General features: G+C 39.9%; 1 protein-coding gene across 3 annotated transcripts in view; it reads right to left on the reverse strand.

Moving 5' to 3' along the window:
* Positions 1-22,733, reverse strand: part of cdh8 (cadherin 8) — a 150,214-nt gene that overhangs the window by 53,171 nt on the left and 74,310 nt on the right. For all 3 annotated transcript variants that reach the window (XM_024295500.2, XM_024295497.2, XM_024295498.2), the window contains exon 4: positions 1,412-1,531. In XM_024295500.2, the coding sequence (XP_024151268.1) occupies positions 1,412-1,531 (120 nt within the window). The remainder of the gene's footprint in view (positions 1-1,411; positions 1,532-22,733) is intronic.

The following is a 22,733-nucleotide window of genomic DNA, read 5'->3' on the forward strand; positions in this document are numbered from 1 at the left end:
TTCTTTGTATACCATGTCCATATTAGCATGTATGTTTCTTTTATTTGTGCTAAAAAAAAAAATAGGAAGTTGAGTAAAATATGTCCTCTAGCAGAACTAAAATGCATCTACTTTACCAACAGGTAACTATAGGGGCTATCTACTAGTTTTCCCCATTGTTAAGGAGTTTTTACTTCAAGAATCTCATTAAAATCATAACCGTCTTTCAAAGTCACCCATTCCCAACTCTTTTATTCACCACATCGACAAGCTTGCAATGAACGATAAGAGTAGGAATGCAGACCATTGGGGTAAATGAGACCCTAAACGTTTGACATTGCTGTCTGTAAAACCCAACATGCACAGATCTTGTTGACCCTGCACTCTATTTTTCTCCAGCCTGAGAACTAAAAGCACCTCAGTGGGAAATGTGAGTGCTGATTCTGACTCCAGCTGCTGTGGACCAAGCAGGAAGTTGAGGCTCAATGATTAGGATCACTAATACCTATTAAGAATAATAATGGGATCCTAATTCCCCCTAAAGGTCGGTCTAAATGGACCGTCTGGTCTTTGATTTCAGCTTGTTTTGTCTTTTTAAATGCACTGTTGGTGTCCTAATGCAGTGAACTTGATCAGAACTATAGAAGTCACTAATAGTGGACAGCCGGGCTGCTTCACAAAAGTTATCATCCAGAAAACTTAAGTCTTTAAACTTCAGAGTAGTACCTAAAGCTGATAAGGAACATTTAAAAAGCGTGTTTCTTCCTTTACTCTAACTTTGAAGCGTCTAATTTAAAGTTATCACAACTGTCAATTGAAGTTACTTATCTAGAGAGTCGGTCAAATCCAGATGGCTCACATTTGACCTGAAATGACATTATAAACTCATTTATCTTGGTGGAAGTACTTAATGAATAAGGACAATGTTTAAATACTAAAAGGTCCATCATGACGTGTCTGGCCCTGTCTAGAAGGAAAAAGCTTTTGAAATAATCCCTAGATGTAATCACTGTCTTACTTTGAAAGCCCATTTCTTTCCTTTTTGTCCCATTATGGGTGTGACTTTCATTCATTATATTTCACAAGATATTACGCTCCCCATTTGTTGGAAACTGACAAAGGGCCAGCGCAGTGTATTAAAAGCTCCCATTAAAATAACGAAGCAACATTTCGATCTCTCACAGATCTCAGTGAGGCCATGTCAAACAATGAATAACAGCACAAAGAGCTTTGCCCACTCCATTGAGGTGTCTTCCTTTTTGTCTCCCTGTTTAAAAGTCAAGGTAATTAGGGGGAGCTTTGGGTGTAGCATATTTGCATTGAACCATTTGACGCAGCATCAACCTTTCATGCTGCACATTCTGAGTTGTGATTTTTCATTTACAATAATTATTGAGGTTTTGCCATTAAAGATGAAAAGAACTGAACTTACCAGAGTTCGGATCAACAGAGAAATATGGCTGCCCCTGCAGTATGCTGTAGACCAGTTTAGCACTGTTCCCGTACACCGGATCATCAGCATCTGTGGCTGTTACCGTGGTAACCGAGGTACCTGTGGTGCAGAAGAACAGAGTTAAGGAATGCAACTCTACAGGCAATCATCTCTGAATGGCTGCAAACTGAAATGTGGAAGCCAGTCAGGATCGGCGTGTTCACCCCAATGGGGGTTGATTAGTTCACAGATATTATTGCTTCTGTCACATTTTTTTTCCAAGAGAGAAGAAGAAGAAATGGGGTTCATTTTTGCACTAAAAATCAAACAAAAACATGAAAAAAATGACAATGTCTGATCAAGTTTTACCACACAGTGATATAAACACAACACGAGTGCCTTCTGATTCCATTAAATTTGGCGGTGGACATGTATGTGTATGTCTAATACTTGTGGCAAGCGTGACAGGATCTCAGCAGAGAAATGTGTCATACAGGGAGTGTGGCCTAATTGAGCAAAGTAGTCATGTCAGTGTTGATTAGCTGTCTAATGTCTTGTAATACCAGATTTTGCTAGATTGTTAAGACACAAGCAAATCAACGTGACAGTGATGGATGTATCCAAAAATAGAAAAACTTGAGAAACCTTTCCTGAAATTGTCCTGTTTTACTATACTTATACTTGTCACCACCACAGAAATCTATGTTGTAATCCTAGAACCTAAAGTCAAAGGGGCATTTGTAGAATAACGGGTGTCCAAAAACGATTTTTAAAGGGTCCATACCATGAAAAAACAACTCTTTGAGCTTTTAAGTGTATTATACTGTTCATTCCTCACTATAGAGAACCCCAAAGCGGTATTTTGACCTGTGCTCTCAACAGCAGCCCCTCCCATACATCCACGAAAACGAGCGGGTCCTCATATGCAGAGTGAGACAACACTGCTCTGCCCGCACCACCCCCGGACTAACACCAACACTCAATTTCTCCACGGAGTAAGCGGTGATCAGCAAAGACCTTCATTTTAGATGAGCAATGTCGTATGTATACTGTTTATTTTCGTGGGAAAAACAAAGACGCGCTGCCGGCTCTAGGATGACGTCATGAAATGGGCGGCACCCACACGCAGGTGGTAGGTGGAACCTCAGGAGTCAAATCGTCGTTTCACTTCTGGGTAGGAAAAAACCTCACATAAATAACTAATATTCCATTAATAATGTGTTTTTTTTTGTGTTCCAAAGATCATATATGACCATATATTTGGCTGTAGTTTACTCTGAAAGGCTTAAGAAAATCATGGTGTGGCCCCTTTAAGGACCAACCCTCCAGGCATTTACTGTTGTGAGGGGGTTCTGCTTCGCGCTGTGCTGCGGGGCAGAAGCGCTTTTCAGCATGTGGGTGTGCTCCGAAGCACAGAAGTTTACATTTAAATGTAAGTAATGACTTTTTGTTTTAGCACGACCTTCTTAAAGTTACAAAACCGCTGTTGTTATGTATATTCAAGTGCAGGAAGCTTCGCGCTAACATAGTTGACCAGCAGATAGTAACGTTAGATTTCGGAGATGCTGTTTTGCCATAACTTTCCATTTAGAGAACAAGTCAAAGTCAAGGCCCGGGGGCCAGATCCGGCCCGCCAGGTAAATATATTCAGGCCTTTAGATAATTTTTTTAAATCAATTTTGGTTAAAGGTCCAATTTTTTTTTCCTTGTTAATCTTTTAATTGCATGAAGTCCCTCATCAGATTTTAGCCACAGTGTGGCATTCATTTCTTTTATATTCTTATGTAATTTATATTGTTCTAACTAGGGCTGTCAGATTTTTCGCGTTAAAAACACATTAATCTGACGTGTGCTTGACGCCGACAATTTTTTTGACGCATTAATCGCGGACTTTCTCAAACGTGCCTTTCCATACCGCACGCGCGGGCTAAAACCGGCCGGTGCTAGGACCTGGAGAGCTCCTGCACTCTAACTCGGCTCCGGTTCGCGCACCGGCTCGAATCCCGAGAGCTGCGGACCCCCGACGTTCCGGACAGCAAGCGCACCGGGGGACGTTTTAAATGTTCTGGAGGTTTAAGCGTGATCCAGCCCCAGCATAGCGGTCTGTCTGCCGGCATATTCATGATGAGCTCCGCTGGACACGTCGCTGCATCGAGCTACAGCCAGAGAACGCGGCGGCAGTAACAGACTGTCAAACTATCCACAGTGTATCCCGCTTTTCTCAGTCTTTAAGGTTTTAAGAAACAAAAATTCATTGGAAATGATAAATCTCTATTTCATTTATAACTGCAGTTCAGAAGATTAAGAAAAGATTTGGTCCTGAAAAAAAATGAACATGAAAGTGTTATGGAAATTTTATTTTTGATGTTTTTTATTTTATTTTACTGAACGTTGATTGAAGTTTTGAATTTAAAATGCCCTTCACTTGCACTTGGGCTTTTGTTAGGCATTTTATGTTACAGCCTTTTATTGTTAAGAAGGTTTATCTCAATACAATGTTACAAAATAAAGTATTTCTGATGAAAACTATTCATTTTACCATTCTTGTTTTCATAATTAACGTAGAACTACTAAATTCCATGAACCACACATTTTTTTTCCTTAAAAAAAGGCCACATGTACATTTGCGATTAATCGCGAGTTAACTCCGGACAATGCGATTAATCGCGATTAAACATTTGAATCGCCTGACAGCTCTAGTTCTAACTAATGTTTTAATCTAATCAAAATTGATGAAAAGTGCTTTATAAATAAAGTGATTGATTGATCTTGCTCATTTTTTTAACTTGTATCATTTTGATTAAATCTATTATTACAGAGAGTAAATTATTTAAAGTTATTTAGGGCTTAAGTTGATTTATTCTAGAATAATATTCCTGCCAGTTTCTATTCATTATAATGTGAAAAAAAATTGTGTTTTTAAAGTTTTACAAATTTACTTTTAGAGTGTTCAATAAATGTTTATCCTGTTTAGCCCACAACCAAAGATGTGTTTTGGATTTTGGCCTCCTGTGCGATTGAGTTTGACACCCCGGTTTAGAGGGGTAAATATAGGGGTAGGGAGAATTGAAGAATTCAGATTGGGCCTAAGAATGCAGTTTGAGTTGACAATATATGCTCAACTAATGTACATCTGCCCAGAAAACCTATACGTATTTACTTATTTGCTGAAGGTTTAAAATATTCATATATATTTTTGCTTTTTGGATATTCCAAAACTTATGAAAAATATGAATAATATCCGCTTCTGCCCCATCAAAAATGCACATAGAAGAAATTAGATTTTTAATTAAAATATCTTTATTAAACTTGCAGAAAATGTATGCCAGACCTTCATTAATATTCAATTTTACCAACTGCTCAAGGCAAATCCAAGAAGATAATAGTGAGGATTCAACGCAGCATTTTAGCTTATTTAAAAATATAAATTCACACCAGACAGCAATATAAATAGAGAATAAGGGCAATTACATCTATTTTGCAGTAATTCGCAGCGACTCTCTGCAGACTGGGAGAGAAAAAGAAGCTGACATGCAAATAGGGAGCAACGTGCTAGCAGGAAGCTGCAGATGGCATGGTTATTGTTCCAGGGAAACATGTTTAGAGGGGTTCAGACAACAAAGGGAGATGTCCCTCGTCACAGACGACACAGGTCCTGCCACGGGCCCCCAAATCTGCCCACTGCAGATGATACAGCTTCTGAAAAACCTGCGACAAGTAAACAGCATCCAGACGGTCCAGCAGATGTGGCAGCAGTCAGAGGCACAAATCCGACAGCTGCATTCTGTTGATGTTGACTCGTATTTCCAACGTACGACGCAATATTTTTTTTTAAAAAAGATTGGCAACATTTTTGGAGTGACAGTGAAGCAAAACAAAAAATCTTGTTGTGCAGAGTTCAAGCAACATCCAGCTTCCTGTGCCGTCAGCTACACGCGTCAACCATTGATTAATAGTCACCACCGCGTATGCGCTATTGCTACAACAAAACACAGAAAAAGCCACCTTTGCACTCTAACTGGAGTAGCAGTATCACTGTTGCAACCCAATTATTTCACAGTGAGGGAGCTTCAAGTGGTCCTCTGGGACAGAGGTGTTCTAGTAATTCATAGTCCTATGATGACCCAGGTTGTTGTGTTGCTGAAGCTTACCGTGTAAATTTCCTACTCCTTGTTAAACCCCACGCTGTTTTTCAGCGCTTAGATCACTGCAGATCAATGAGTGTTTTTTTCTTTGCCTCAACAGCATAAAAAAATTAAAAAATATATGTGTCAGCTGCTGAGTTTTTCTTCTTGACTCCTCTGAACTGTGCCTCAGATCATTTGCTTTTAGTCTGTACAAAATAAACAATGTGCCTTGTAGTTCACGTTTCTCCTCTCAGAAACTCACATTTTTATACGTTTAAACTCCATACAGGGACGGGACCTCAGGATGCTCTGCTATTTACAGTCCTGCCAGAGCACCCACTGCAAATATGTCAGTTTAGTAATACAATACCAAATTAAAGCCACGAGTGGCTTGAAGCCCGCAGGCGCTACCCGCAACCGTTGCCCCCCTTTGACCCGACCTAACTGGCTGATTGGCTGCTGCACATCCCAACTCTCCCGCAGCCTCCCTGGTTAAAGCAGCACGTGACAAATTCAGGAAAAAAAGCTCAAGGGCGGCTTTTCTGTTAGTTTTATCTCCTTGACAACCTTTTACTGTTTCTATCATTTGGCGGTGACTAATGCTGCATTCACGCTTCAAATTCTGGCGCCTCTTTTTTTGATGCGCGTCAAAAAAAGCAACCGCCAACGTTTTTCTGGACTTCATTTGTTGCCACATCATGGAAAACATTGATGATGTTGAGCGAGTAGCTTGGGTTTTTTATGTCTTGGAAAACTCTATAGAGGTGTTGGAAATGTCTGGGTTCACCAGATCATCAGAGTCTCTCCTGGTGCGTTGTTCTTCAGTCCTGCAGCAGGAGCTGCACCTGACAGCCCTTTTAAAGGTTACTTCCATAAGTCTTTAGCCCAGTTTGAGCTTTAACCCTTCTGCTGGACACGAGTGGCGAAGCTTGCCAACTCGCTACGCTGTCCACCGGGCCAACACATTCTCACTCCCAAGTCCTCACACAGCTTTAGAAGTTCCTTGGCAGCAGAGTTTTTTTGTTAACCACGGCCACATTCCTACTGGGTTTATATTGTATGTTATATTGTTTTGTTCAGCTTTAGATTTTTTATTTGAAATGGCTTATTTCAAGCAATCAAAGCAAAAATAATGCATGTGTAATGCAATCAACAGAAGTTTACATTCATATAAAGATATGTCAGTCATTGGATAACTAGGCATCAAATTGAGCCAACAGTTCCTGTTTTCATTTCCACAATATTCTGGTAAAAGTGTGCAAGTACTAATGGAACACCATTTTAAAACACAACGCTATCGCCGTTCAAAATCTGCAACTTCTAATTGCTACATTTTTCCCAAGTAGCCTCCCAATGATCCTTGAGGAGAAAAGGAAAAGTTAAAGATGACTTCTCTTTTCCTTTTTTTAAACTTTCGACAAAATCCAATTATACAAAAATGTGGTTGTTGTAGATTTAAACTTGTGGCGTGTGTGTGAAAATTGTGAAGATCACTCAACAATTTTTTTTTTTTTTTCATATTGTGGGAAAATGTTATAATCGCCAAATTTCACACTTTGCCATAACATGCTTGACAAGCTACAGGTCATGTGATTGTGCCACAATAATTTCTAAACTTAATCATTTGACTTTGCTAGTGGATTTTGATTTATTTATTTATTTATTTATTTATTTAATTTGATCCCTAAAGGAGATTTTGGCCCTTTTCATTTTATTTGACGATGGCACTTGCTAGGATTATTTCAATTTTTGAGTACCTATGTGCAAAGGGCAAAATTTTAGCTCTAAGGTGCCGTAAGAAAGGATAATTGTGAAAAAAAAAATGTTCCATGCAGTCATTGGCCATAAAAATTATTTTCAAACATTTAAAACTGTATTCTAGAGATTTAAATCCACTTGGAGCACTTTTGTAGTTTTTCCCCAGAAGCCTATTAGATCCTGTGTGTCACACATGTTTGCCAATTGTCAATTGACTGAAAGAAGATGTGGTTAAGGAAATTGTGCCGCCAATTTTCACAGATTCAGAGCTTTATCTGCCTCAAAGTTAAATGACTTACCCCTAGAAAGAGGAACCAGCCATCTACACACCCCTAATTATGAAAAGTACCTTAGCGATTCAAGAAATACTCTGGCTGTGGCATATTGTCTTTAAAAATTCAGTTACACAATGAATTGAAGTGCAAAAGTAGGACTTGGGATAAAAAAAAAATCTTCATAAAAACAGTGGAATCTGTGAAGCATGAAATAACTCCCTCTCTTTTTCGCTCCCGCATGGATAAAATGTTCCTCACCACCACTGATGATAAAAAAAAATTAAAAAAAAATCAAGGATTAGAAAAGACAGTGTTTTGGTCTTATTTCAAATCAGTGCAGATTAGCTCGTCCTTCCAGTTATTAATGCGCAGAAATTTCAGGGACACTGCAGAGCTGGATGCAGCTGCAGGCCAGGCAACTGGCACTGAGACTCGGCTGTAGGAGGAATATTGTCTCTTGCCTTTATTTGAAGCCTGTTACATTGTGGCGATTACAATAATAGCAACACAACACCTACAATATCAACTTCCAGGCATGAAAAAGATGAATAGGTTTTAAAAACAAAAGCTGTGCTGTGAGGAATTAGCCATGTAAAACCCTGCAGTGGAAATTGAAGAATGTTCCCTGTTTGGAAAGCAATAGATATCCTGTTTACTCTGGCTTTCTAGCAGAAGCGTTTAACCATTCATGGTCAAACCTGAAATGTGGAAGTATGTCCAATCACACCATGCTGCCTGCAAATGGATTTGTCTCACTTTTATGCTCTTTTTTTGCTGGAGGACTGGACGTAACCTTCCTTTAGGGCAAATGTGTCAAAGTCAAGGGCCGGGGGCCGGATCCGGCCCTCCAGCTCATTTTATTTTATTGTTATTATTGGCCCGATGTAATCTTGCGTTTATTTCTAACTTGCATAATTTTGACAAAATATATACTTTTTGGAGAGTTAAAAATTGAAAGTTATTTAAGGTTTAAGTTGATTTATTCTGGAATAATATTCCTGCCTTTTTAAAATATATAATTATTTTTTAAAATTATGGTTTTAAAGTTTAAAAAAATGGCATCATGCTAGTTTTTTGGACTATTTTGGCATTTACTAAGAATTTTTAGGCTATTTTGGAGTTTAGCTAATATTTCAGCTACATGGTAGCTGTTTTGGCTAATTTGGGCTTTTTTTCTTAAGTTTAGGCTGTTTTGGCGCTGGTTATAATAGCATGCTAGCTGTTTTGGCTAGTTTAGGCCTTTAACAGTTTTTTAAGGATATGTTAAAGTTTAGCTATTTTTTTCAACTACATGCTAACAGTTGTTTTTTGAGGGGGGCGGGGGCATTTAGTTAATATTTTAGCTGGCTATCAGCTTCAGCGTTTTCAACTATTAACTTTAGCATTTTCAGCTATCAGCACTAGCATCTTCAGCAGCTAAATTCGGCTTACAGCATTCACACTAGCATTATCACAGGTAATGCTATAGATCTAGTTCATAATTATGTCAAAAGTTAGTGTTATAAAGTTTTTAAAATGTATTTTTAGAGTGTTGAATAAATGTTTATCCTGCTCGGCCCGTGACCTAAGATGTGTTTTGGATTTTGGCCCCTTGTCCGATTGAGTTTGGCACCCCTGCTTTAGGGGAACAAATGACCCTCTTTGGACTGGATATTGGCCTGCAGGGTTCCATGCATTAAGCATTCATAAAAATACAGCTTGCATCCAAGGCCATTGTGATGCAAAACCTCATTACTCGTGCTATTACACTCATTTTCAAAGCATGTCATTAATGGATATAAAGGTTACAAATGCAGTTTTGTGGTTGAAGGGCATTTGATGGCCAAAGGGGCTTTCTAATAAAGACATGGGGGCCTAGCCTTATGTTTTATCAACCGACAGAAATAATAGGGCCCACACTTCCCATTTACTCTGTACACTGGCTCAGTGATAGAAAATCAATAAGTATCTTCCCTGGACCAGAGAGGCTGTAAATTGGGAGAGATGCAGCTTGGTGTGACACACAATGGCTGTGGAAGGACACTGCAGCTTATTTCAGTAACACTTTATCCTGTGACACAGCCGGAGCCGCACGGCCGCTTATTTCCTTAGAAGTGCTGCTGGATAATCAAACAGGGGGAAGTCATAAAGACGTAGCTTTGAGCTATCAGGAGATGCTCATTTGCAAACATGTACTGCACACCACAGGTTGGCAGGAAGAGGAAATAAATTTGCAAATGAAACATTAAAACTTGTCTGCAGGTTTATCTAAAAATGAGTCTATTTTCGCTTTTATATATATATATGTATATATATTAGCTCTATCTCAGCATTAAATCAGAGTTGATTTACCGGAAATTACTGCAAAATCAGGAAATATTGAGTATTTGAAACTATATTGTTGTCTTCTGCAGCAGCTAGTGGCATCAAGTGAAGCTGCTAATGAAATTAAAATGTGTAATGGGCTTTTTTTCTTGTCAAATTTAACACCCCTGCTTAAAAACTGTGCTTAGGGGATGTCGGATCATGTGCTTTTCAATGTCACTGCAACATGTACGAGTCTTTGAAAATTTTGCTTGATTTTCTTTTTTTCAAAAGACCCCAAAACACGAGATGCTGTTTTCCCGACATGCCCTGAATTCATCCGCAGCATGATTAGTACAACTCAGCAAACCCCCTCCACAGGGAAGAAGCACTCCCAACTCAAGCATCATCATACCTATAATCACTACAAAGAATTTGCCATTACAGTCCATTTACTGACACTGCAGTGCAAAAATTTGACTTGTTGTCTTTGTGTCTTCCACGCATGGAAGTCATGTAAGATCTGAGCTGCTTTCAGTCGGGACCAGAAGCATGAAGGGTAAAAGACGGAGGCCATTCATATGTATGCAAGCAGCCAGGCATAGAGAAGGGATATGACTGAGGCATAGGGAAAGCCGTGGACTGCATGAAGCGAGGGGCGAACACCACCCTGCTGTGAGCCCTACCTGGGTAAAACAATACTGTTTATGTCTGACTGGCTTTACACAGCAGGGGTCGAATGAGAGGCAAAGAGAAACGGACGTACAGAGAGAAGGACAGAGGGGCAGCTGTGTGCAAAAACCTTAGAGTTTGAAGGTTACTTTTTCTAATACAGTTAAGAAAAAAGTTATTTTCGCATGTTTTTAAAAACTGCAACATCAGCGATATATGTAACCCTCGAAAAAAATTGTTTTTGGATTTCTATCATTGAAAACGATGAATGAATCAAATTTAAGCTTTCATTCCCAAACATTTACACTTGAAAGGTCGTATCTTGGTGAAGGTAATACTAACACATTAGAGAGTCTGTGAAAACTTTTATGGAGCCCATTACAGAAAAAAAGTGACGTGAAAGAAATGGTTGCCAGGCCACACTCAGGAAAATGATCAAACTGCAATACACGTTTAAAAATCATCAAAATTGAAGTTTTCTGTAGAAAAACATGGACATGCATGGAGACAAACTAAAGGCAAGACCATTAATAGTAGTCTATTGCACCTTTCAGACATGCAGGCAATTCAAGGTGCTCCTTGAACCAGAATTTTTCAGCAGTACCACTGCTTTCATACCACCATGACTCAACGTTCCTAAAATGCTGACAAATGTCACCCTGTCATTTAGTGTGGGACCCTCAGGAATAAACCAAAGACTAAAGGAGACCACCTTAAAAAATCAACAAAAACAAGCAGTCTCAACAGAAGTTCACTTTGGAGTAACATTGGATAAAAGAAGCACAGAGCAGGCAACACATTCTCATTCCCAAGTCGTCACATTTTTACGCATGGTCAAGGACGTTTTGGGTGTCCCCAACTCGTCGTTTTTCGATGTGCTGGCTGGTCCAATTAAATCAAGGCTCCTCAACCTCCAGGGCAAAAACTGGAACCGGGACGTGAACCACACCAGTATCCAGCACTTGATGTTCCATGGTTGGTATTCCGCCTAGGCCTCGGTGCTGGAATGCAATCCAGATTGGACTCAGGCTCAGAGGCAGAGAGCCGAGAAGGGCTGGATCACAAAACTGGACACACTTTCCCTACAGGGCCTCAATGAGAATCTGCCCTTTACCCCCTGGAATAACATTCCTACCAAGGGGGTTACCTCTAACCCTAACTCTGTCCAGAACCCCTAAACCTAACCCCAAGGGGGGTGGGCCCTAAACCTAATTTATTGCACCCTCACCATATAAGGCACTAAATTTAACCCTCATAACCAATGGATAGTCCCCTTACAAAACTTTTTTTCTTACCTTCCTGGGAGGGGGTGGCCCTGAGGCCCTGCTCCTGGGGGGGGCTGTATGGAGTGTGCACTTAGTCCGCCCTCTGATGGAGGGTAGAGTCCGAACGCCTGTTCTCCTAATCCTAACTTTAACCCTGGTTCCAAATACAGATCGGTACCGGATGCGGATCGGTACTAGTTCCGGATGCAGTACCGGTTCCGGACGTGGTACCAAACACGGACCAGGTTACGGTTGGGCTGTCAGGTTAGGGTTCCGGGCACGGGACGCACCTGCTGCCACGTCTGACCCCTGATTTAATTGGAACAGCCAGCACGTCAAAAAACAAGTTAGAGAAGGAAAACCAAAACATCAAGAAGGGATGCGGAGGGGTCCTTATCCATGTGACAACTTGGAAATGACAATGTGTTGGAGCAGGATAAAAAAAAAAAAAAAAAATTTAAAATAAGGGTGGCCTTATTAATACTCTACCAACCATGGCATACCTTAGTCACCTGCACCGATACCGGCGTTGACCCGTACGGCTGCCTCTAAAGGAGAGCCTTAATGGACTTCCTGAAAACATGCAATTGTCGTGCGTTTGGTAAGTATATCTCAAAGTATTCATAAGACCATGACATACTGATCATGTGCATACTCGCTCTTTATTGACCATGTGCTGCATGCACAGGGTGCAGGTGGTATGCAACTGCCTGTAGGATGCTCACACAAACTATGCTCTGATTGTCTAATTTCCTGATTTCCCACAGTCAAGCACGGAGCATGCACATAAACAAACATAAACAAGACTTATAGCATTCCTTGCACAGTACACAAGATTTGAAAGAGTTTAAAAACAAAAAATCAAAGCTCTACACGACGTGCCTGGGTTTCACGTACTTCACCCTTACTTCTATTGTTGTGTAAGCATGTCTGTAAACAAACGTGCATAAAGATTTTTGCTTGGGGGTCACAGAGCGATCTACGGTCTTAAAATTTTGTGCAACCCACCGTATAGGTTGCCCATTTTTCCTCTGGATATGTTTCAACTTTGCTTTGATTTGTGATGTGAATTGAGAAATTGTCCCTTCTCGTGATGCAATAAATTTGTACTCTTTTAGATTGGTTCTGTTTGGTTTGCTGTAAGTTCTGCGTGCATTCACTGAACCAGAGTTCAATTGGATGTGAACTCGAATCCACAATGTTTTTACTGATTGTCTGCCCCGAAGTTCATACTTACTGAAAAAAGCACATCAATCAAGGAAATCAAACCTTTCAGTGTGAATAACTCTTAAGGTGTTTTTTTGTTTTTACTGTTCAACACACTGATAACTTTATCGCCCCAGTCACAACAAAATATTTCCATTGCATATCTCTTTCTAGCTGTTAAAATAAACATGCTAGGCTCAATTTTACTTGTACTAGATCTGAAAATGACTTTGCTGCTTTACTGCAGCAGACAGTCGCACAACTAAATCAACATCTGTGCCTAAAGGAGAACTGACATGGAAAAACTCATTGCACTAGATACAGATGCTGCAGCTTTTGTATGACTCTGCAACACCAGCGTGCCATGTGACAGCACACTCTAGAGTAAAAATAGCCTGCCTCTGTTTGCTATGTGTGAACAAGAAATCGGCGAGCAAAAAGCTCCCAACGCGAGATTTTTTTGAAGCAGCATTGCATCAAGTGGTATTGAAAGCGAATAAAGTTTCATTTGTTCACATTGGCCAATCTTGCAGGCCAAGGCCTATATGTTTTCTTAGCAGCATTAGCAAATTAATATAATCGATTTTCAATAAATTTGTCGGCCTCCCTTCATTCAGTTTTTCTAGGTCAGGAAAATGATGTACCAAAGCATTCTTTTGAAATGGCTGGTCTGTGGAGATGGACCATCCCCTGGTAATGCCATTGTGGTGACAGGAAAGTGATTATATATTGATCACGATCACATAGATTCGAGCGTTGCTCTCTCTCTCCTGTGTGTGGGTGAGGATAATAGCTCACGATCAGACGTGGAGACTGACATCCCATCTCTCCAGGCACTGCCGCCAGAACTATTTTTGGATAGTAGCACCTAAGTGATTGAAATGCATGTGCACGGATGGGGAATGACACAAGAATTGAGAGGCGATAAGCACCTTGACGATGAATATTGTCAAACGCAAAGAACGGTCTGTGATGTGGCGCTCTCAATAACACCCCAAAAATGCTGAAATGAGTAGGAAGAGGAGAAATTCAAGCTAGGTGATGCTTCCTTTCATACATTCATCCATTTTCTCAAAGGAGACGATGACATACGTGGAGCAAGGCCAGATGATTTTTCCTATAAAGACTATTTTAGATTTCTGGGCCCCAAATGGGCATTTAGGCAACACTATTCTTGAGTGTTAATAAAATCTTTAAAGTCCCCCTCCGATTAAAATCATGTTTTTTGAGTTTTTAACACGTATGTGTGGTATTTTTCTTAAGAAAAAAAAAAAAAAAAAAAATAAGAAAGCATTTTTTGAGTATTTCTCCTTTTAAATCTCTATCAAACTGTTGCCTTCTTTACGTCACAACAGACCATTTTGATGTAAACTCACATTATTTTCTGCTCTGAGAAACCAATGGATTGAATGTATTGATCACAGCAACGTCAATAAACATTGGAGAATTAGCTAAAAGAGTCTTTGGTGAACTGGAAGGAGAAAGAATCAGGATTTTGGAGGAAGTTCTATCCATGAAGATCTTCAAATCCTCCGAGCTGACATCCGGATCAGAACCATACAGCTGGGTATAACTAATACTACTAAACATTTTTATATAGCAGCGGTGAAGATTTATGCTAGCAAGACACAGAGCTATCATAATCAGATGGGGGTCAGGGGTGGAGCTGCTCCGCTCCAAAAGCCACGCCCCCTCAGAGGAGATTCTGGAAAGAGGCTTTAGATCAACATAAAAAATGACTTTTGAAGACATTTGAGTTGTTGGATTTTGGTTTAAAACTTCAAATTCACAATTAAAACACTACTGGGAACTTTTTTTTTAATAAAACAACTTGCCATAAGGGGGACTTTAAAGAAATTGGCATTCTCATGAAGAGCTGTTGAGTCTATTTTTTTTTAATCTCTGCCAAGAAAGCCGTGCTAAAGTTTCTCTATAAATCTCCAGTCCAGGCTACGCAAGAAACTGAATTTCCCCAAGGTTCTGTATTTAAATTGAGAAGCATTTGAGATGAGTACGGCGCAGAGAAAACAGGGTTCCCACAAGTCCATCAGTCTTTATGACAGCACATTTGGCGTTCCAGCATGGGGTATAGGACAAAACAAACGTGGAGTACCCTGTGGACGCTTAAAAGATAAGTATGTAAGCATTTATATCAGCCTGTAACACACTTTTCAAAATTAGACTTGGCCTAATCCAGGGGGGCCAAGGGAGGGTTTACAGCAATGAAAGAAAAAAAATCTTGAAGATAAGATATGGTTGTCAGCTTCCAAGAAATTGTTCCCAAGAGCCGGTGATGGATAAGGGACGCTGCACTTTTGAAGAGTACGGGCACTGTCACACTTAAGCACTTACATTGTCATTGTTGCAGTACAATTACTAGTCTTTTATAAGACAAAGAGGGAGCCGTCACAGAGAATCCGGGAAGTGTGCTTGTGCATGTGTTTGTGAGCTTTCTGTTTGTGTGTGTGAGAGAGCACAGCATGTGTCTGGTGTGTGCATGACATCCCCTTTTCAAGGAGTCAGCTACTGAGTCTGCAGCCTTGACAAGCCACTTACAGGAACGGTAAGAACAAAATAATTAAGAGGGTCCTTTGTTCCTCACTGATGGCAATGACATATGCCGCCATTTTAAAGAGTTGTGTCATTGATTCACTTTAATTAGTTCATAAGCAATGTGTGCAACATGCAGATAGAGTTCAGGACTGGAAGTCGAGGACAGAAAATTGGGCACTTTGCATGTTTAATTGCTCCCAAGGCATTTACAATGGCAAGGTAATAACAAAGAATAAGGCAAAGTATTTGGTCAAATGAACAACTTTATCATGAGTAAATGAACAAAATGTTGCCTAATTTGAAAACTTTGCCACAGGGGCAAGGGTATTTAATGTGAATTATGCTTCTTCAACAAAAAAAAGGGAGAAAAAATGAAATTCAGCGAAATGCAAAACTGTGGTGTCAAATGAACTTATGCTTTTTTTTTTTTTTTTAACTCTACAAGATTGGTACTTGCCCCTGAAAGGGATGACGAGTACGAAAGGTAACACCCAATTTCCAAAATTGCATGTTGTGTGGACAAAATTTTATGAACACGGTATTTATCTCAATATATTTTTAAGTGAATTGCTCAGCTGGAATCATGTGACTAATTGTGGGTTTCCAGTAGACAAAGCAAATCAATTAACTTTATTTCTGCAGAAGAATGCTCATGAATGCTTATGTTTTCATTTAATACAAATCAGCAGCGCTGATTGTATTGAATCCAGGTTGAAAGAATAAAAAAAAAATTAAAAAAAAAGGCTAAGGGCTGAATAAAAAGCGTTTGTGCCAAACAAGTCCAAAAGACTATGATTAAAGAAATGTACACTCTTGGAGAACCACCAAATATTGTGTCATTACACAGAGATGCAGGGTATTATGCCTTTACCAGGTAAGGACCGTACATAACAACTATTGACTGTATGCAAGAACAGGTCTAGGGAACCCCTCCCCCCCTGAAGTGCCCATGGGCCCCAAGAAGCCAAAATTTTAGACTTCTGTATAGAAAAAAAAAATGAGTAACATTCTGGCTCTGTGACATGTTCGTGGTAATCCTTTTTTAAAGTATCTTTCCTGCAAATTAGTCATGTTATAAACTGGCCAATCAGTTTCCTCAATTAAAGTAGGTGGAGCCTGCTGGCCCCCAGATCTAACATTTAAAAACGTTTGACAGATTTTATGTAGGTCATATTCAAGTAGGGGTGTGGACTTCCAACACGCTGGTTGCCATAGAAACATTGACTCCGACAGACTCGGACAAATTACTGCTTACTGACCGGGCCTGGCTCCAACATGGCAACTTCCATATCGCAAAAACTGAAATGACTTAATTTCATTGGAGCTAGAAGTAAGGTATTTTCTATGACTGATGTCACACTCATTCAGTTAAGTTCTCCTTTTAGTCAAAACAATTGAAGGAGGTCAGACAGGCAGAGACTCAAACCCAACAAAACCTGAAGTTTTCAAAATAAAACAGAAAACAGGGAAAGAAATCAACAAAACACAACAAGCTTTGAAAGAACAAGAATAAAAACTAAACAAAGACTAATCAATAGAAGACATAAAAGACTTCAAAAGGTCCCGATAATCTATGGCCACTTCCACACAGACTCTTTGTTCCACCGTTGTTTTGTCTTTGATGCAGAGTCACTGGAAAGCCTTCAGACCAACATGAAGAACATTTTTGCTTGTCTCAGACTATTAAGTAGAAGTCATTATTGCTATGACTTCTGCAACTTCAAATGTGCTGTGATTGTGCAAAGACCCTTACTGGTTACACCGTTCTTTGGTTCCGCTGTGGCACAATTCAACATGAATATAAACGCAAGGATTTTCTTATGCCTTGTTTCCACTGAGCAGTCCGGATCGGACTGGTTTGCTCCTGGAACGGGTGTTAGATTTTGTGTTAGACCATCAAGGCGCAAACAAGGTGTAGGACGGTGACGTACCTTCGCGTCATAACGGTGCAACTACACCAGTTCTCTGTATTTGCGGATTCGGCGTGTCTCTGGTCCGTAGCCCCTGCTGTTAGGGGGGAATACAGGATGCAAGGAATGTAATATTGTCTGCAAGAAGATTGTAAAAGAAGAATACAGCCGAATAGAGGACACAACTTTCAGCTTGGATCTTGAGTCAGGAAAAGTGCTGGTCAGACACTCACTATTGTCGTAATTCTTTTATATTTCATCATGTGACGACAGTACCTCTGCCCTAAATGGTCCGTTACATTTTTCTATGGTCCTACAACCAACGGGGGACCAAAAAGGGTATGAATCGGTTCGGCCTATTGGATCAATTTTATAATGGAAATGCTCAAAATCCCGTACTGATCCAGTCCGTACCATACCACACCATACTGGTCCGGTCTGTACTGTACCGGTCCAGTCTGGTCCGGTTTGGACCACTCAGTGGAAACTAAGCTATAGTCTACTGTTATTGTACTTCCTAAACACATTCTTTTTCTTAGTTATCATTAAAATCTGCATGAACAGATCTGGACTTTTGACCGAATAAGACATCTCAAAAATATGATTATCATCAACAACAGCAATGCATATTTAAATGCATTCAGCAACATTAGTAAGACTAAATACATTAAAAGATTTGGAATAAAACACACGGGTTAGCTTTAAGGTGAAAAATCTTGTTTCCACCCTCTTAAATATTCTGTCAAAGTATTCTCTATTAAGCACAAACTGTAGCTTTTCCTCAGATCTGTGGAGTTTAAGCCCCACACAGCACAACAGGACTAAATCTTCCTGCCAACCATCAGGCCACATGAGCAGAAAGCAAAAAAAACAACCTTAGATAACAGTGATCTACTTGTGGAAGGCGGACAGGCAGAAACCTTGCTGATTCAACACAGGGGAACAACATTGGCAAGCCAAAGCAGTCCGCAAACATGATTTTGCCACAGCATGGTCAGTCGGAGTGTTAACGTCTACTTTGTGAATCATTCAAAGGCACGACAGCACATTCTCTCATCAACCTCTCACTGTGAGATTCTGGGAGCAAGATAAAACAAAATAATCTGAAGTTTGAACACTTCACACTTTCTAGTATTTTTTTATATATATATTTTTTTGCCTTCAAACAAATTGGAAATTGGCTGGATCGAAAGTACCAATATTATTCGACTTTTTTTTTTTTTTTTTGGTGGTGCAAAGCCAATATCAAAATTTAAAATACAGAATATTTATGTATATAATGTAAGAAAATCCTTAACATTGGATTACTAATATGATAATTAGGAAACTCAAGGTAATCTCATTATGTGCAAGGATGGAGTGGATGGTGGAGAACATCCCAGCAAAGAGTCCTCCAGCACTACAAGAAAATCTTTTCAGCTGATTGCATTTATTCTGTCTATGGAGCCTGCAGGTATAAAGGAAAAAATAACCAAGCAACCCCCCCATCGTCTCCCTTTTCCCTCCCCTTGAACTGCTGAGTGACAGCTGTAGGCCATAGCCCCGGCAATTTGCCCATCTCAGAGTAATGGGCCAGAGGAGTCCTCTACCTCCCACACAACTGGATTAGGACACTCAACTGAAAGTAGCCCTGTTGCCAGTTTTAACAGCAAGCACTTTCTAAGTAATGCACACTGTCATCTGACAGCCATCCCGGAGCAGGAAGGGTTAAAGAGTAGATTCCCAGAGGAATGTCGAAACCTACTTGGTATACGTGACTGGTGACTCAATGTCTCCGTCAGCCGGTGAGAGCGGTGCTCTGCTGCCGTCTGACAAGCAATCAATCACCGAGAACACACAGACAGAGGGCTGCATGCTGCCACATAAAGAGACAGCGCGGCAGGCGCGCTAAAATACACGCCGGCAGCGCACGCTGACGCACGCAGACACACATATCTGTAATGCTGATAGACACACATTAATGCACTTGTTAAGGTGCTGACAGTCACAAATCACAGGCAGACAAGCAGGCGCACAAACACACCCATAAACTCACCAAAAGGAAGAGCCTGAAAGACAAAAGAGGAAAGGAAAAAAGTGGACCATGGATTTACAGTCAAGCAATCCTCAGGTTTGTTTACACTCCCAGAAGAGAAGTGAAATTTAAAGGGCTATCTCTGCAGCGTGCTGGAGACCAGATTCACCCAATTACACAGCAGCCTCCAGTGTGACATAGCAAACCTGCTTTAGGATTGACTGTGTGCAACTCTTCCTGTGCGCGTGTGAGTGTGTGTGCTGACACCAGAGTTTGGTAAAACCACAAACTGACTAAATCCATGCGGCCGCTTCACGGCAATACAGCTGCCACTGCTTAAGCACACAAACAGCCAAGGAGCACAAGAGTCCTGCCACAAATGAACCACCAACGAGACACCAAGACAGGACGGGAAAACACGAGAGTGGCATCCCAGATGGGTTTCACCAAATATAAATAAATACGACACAAATATTTTCAGTAATTCCTGAAAAAGACACATCAAACTGAGGCTTCACTTAAAAAAAAAAAAAAAGTCTTTTTTTTCTCTTCTTTTGTTTTTCAGGTTTTTCTTTATTGCATCAGACAGCTGAGGTGCGTGGAGTCTGTAGGAGCCTGGCAAGGGCTTTAGTTAATGGGACAGACATCAAAGGGAAGGCCTCGCCTGCACTGGAGATTTGATCCTTTCGTCTTATCAGCTTCTTTTTTCAAATGACCTTGCTGTACCGACCTTTATGCGTCTCCCCTTTTATTCTCCAGCGGTGATTGGATGGGCCTCTGTAGTCTCAAATCCCTGCCACCTTGATGAATGTGTTCCACAGCTATTTATGTTGCACTTACCTATCCCTCTCTACCACCAGCAACAGTAGGATACATTCATCTTACTAGTGACCAAAAGTGCTTAAGTGGAGAAAATGTATGCATCTTTGACTATTTTCTATTTCTATATAAAGCACATTTTTTGCACAAAAAGTAAAAAAGAAAGAACTTTTCAACAGTTTTCTTTATAAGGAGGTCAACAATTCAGGGCTTAGTGCACTAAATAGTGTATTCATATTCTGAAGAGCTATAATTCCAACATTGAGTGCCTTAGTAATTTTCCCAGAAGTCTCTGCGAAAATTGGTGTGGATTGATGCTCACTAGACTGGCAAATATGCCCCACAATGTATTGTATTTGTACAGAGCCCCTAAAGGGACATTGAAGTAAACATTTTTCTCCCTAAAAACTAATTTTAGAAAAAAAATAATAAATCTGGTTATAATAGTGCATATCAGTTACTATCTGGTGCGCACCAGTAAACAGAAAAAAAATATATATTTCATTTTTTTAAAACTACTATCTGGTGCACATCAGCTACTATCTGGTGTGCATCAGTTAGTATCTGGGGCACACCAGGTAACATATGGGGCACACGAGTTAGTGACCAGAAAAAAAAAATCTCCTTCAATTTTTAGATTTTCTTAAAACTACTGTCTGGTCCGCATGAGTTACTATCTGGTGAGCACCAGTTAATATTTTGGGCGCACCAGTTAGTATCTGGTGAGAACTAGTTGGTATCTGGAGCACACCAATTAGTATCTGGTGAGCACCAGTTAGTATCTGGTGAGCACTAGTTAGTATCTGGGGCACAGCAGTCAGTGTCTGGGGCCCTACTTCAATTTTTAGAGTTTTTTTTCCAGTTACTATTTGGTGCACCTATCTATCTAGAGCACATCAGTTGCTAGCTGATAAGCACCAGCTCGTAACTGGGGCTCACCAGTTAGCAACCAGAAAAAAAATACTTAAATTTTAGAATTTTGTTTTCCAGTTACTATTTGGGGTGCATCAGTTAGTATCTGGTTAGCATCAGTTAGTATTAAGGGCTCCCCAGTTTTTATCTGGTGTGCACCAGTTAGTAACCTTTTTTTTTTGCTTACTTCTATCTTTAGAAAAAAGAAATCAATTACATTTTTTCAACTTCAATGTCCCTTCAGGGGCTCCGAACATTTGAACATTTCTTGTAAAACAAACAAAAAAAATATTAAATTATTTTTTTAATAAACCATCCAAGTTTTCATCATCAGAACACAGTTGATTCATAAATAGTCTTAAAATGTTCATATTTGTTTGGTTTTTTACTCTGTGAAATCTGTGATGTCATATTTGCTGTCTTGAAAAGAGAAATAGTGAGCATGGTGTCTGAATCACTTTTAAAATCCAGGGCACTAGATAGTCCTGCACAAACAGTTTTTTTTTTTTTAGTAAGGGAGTAGGGAGATAGCCCAGGTTAAAAAACAAGAATGCAAGAAAAAAAGCACCAAATCCCATCTATGCTACGGTTGTTGCAGATAAAGCAGCACTATGCTCTCATGGGGCTTTGGATTGAGTCATTAGTCACCTCTTTGTATTTTATAGAAGTCAGATGAGATGAATGTCAATGAGATGAAGGCAAACTGGATTTCTTTTGTGGACAGTGGAACTAAAATGCAGCACAGCAGATGTTAAAGATGCTGCACACAACCTCAGAAAATGAGAATAATTATCCGTCTACTCAGGGCCAACTTAACAAAGAGACCCTCTCAGAAAGATATGATGGTAAAAAGCATGATGATGAACACCTATTTTTTCTGTTCTCACTCCTCTTTTGTGCTTTCACACTGATCCTGCTGTGGCATTTAATTCCCATTGTGAGTGGTTTCTTTCACGCTGCATTCCTGCATGCCATTATCAAAAGAGGCGTGATCAGCATCTCCTTCTGTCCCTGTCATATGTGACTTAGGTGACTGATCATAAACACCGCCAGAGCAAAGGTAGATTAATCCTCTGCCATGTTATTGTTTGGTGGAAATGTTGACCAGTAGATTTCTTCATTAAAAATTCAGAAGGCGTTTTTTTAATTGTTTCCATCACTTCATTAACCCACCCAGCTTTCATTAAAATCAGGCTTATAAATATGACCTCTAACAGGATCACAACAGCTAATTTTAAGAATAACTTCCTTTAAAGTAATCCAGATTAATTAAAAAAAAAACATGTAAACTATCGAGAAACCAGAATGTATGTATATTTATATGCATATGCATATTTATTTTAGGTGTAACATGGGGGTCAATATGGAAGTGCCTAACTGTACTCTGAAAATAGACTCCAGGTGGTTTTTGCTCGAGTCAAAGAGGCCTTTGTGGAACTGCAACATGGCATATGTAGATTAGTCTTGGTCTGTTTAAGCATAAAAGCAGCATTTTGTAAACGCACTGACCCACCAAGTGCTGTCTGAT

The sequence above is a fragment of the Oryzias melastigma genome, linkage group LG3, assembly GCF_002922805.2.
Source record: "Oryzias melastigma strain HK-1 linkage group LG3, ASM292280v2, whole genome shotgun sequence".
NCBI lineage: Eukaryota > Metazoa > Chordata > Actinopteri > Beloniformes > Adrianichthyidae > Oryzias > Oryzias melastigma.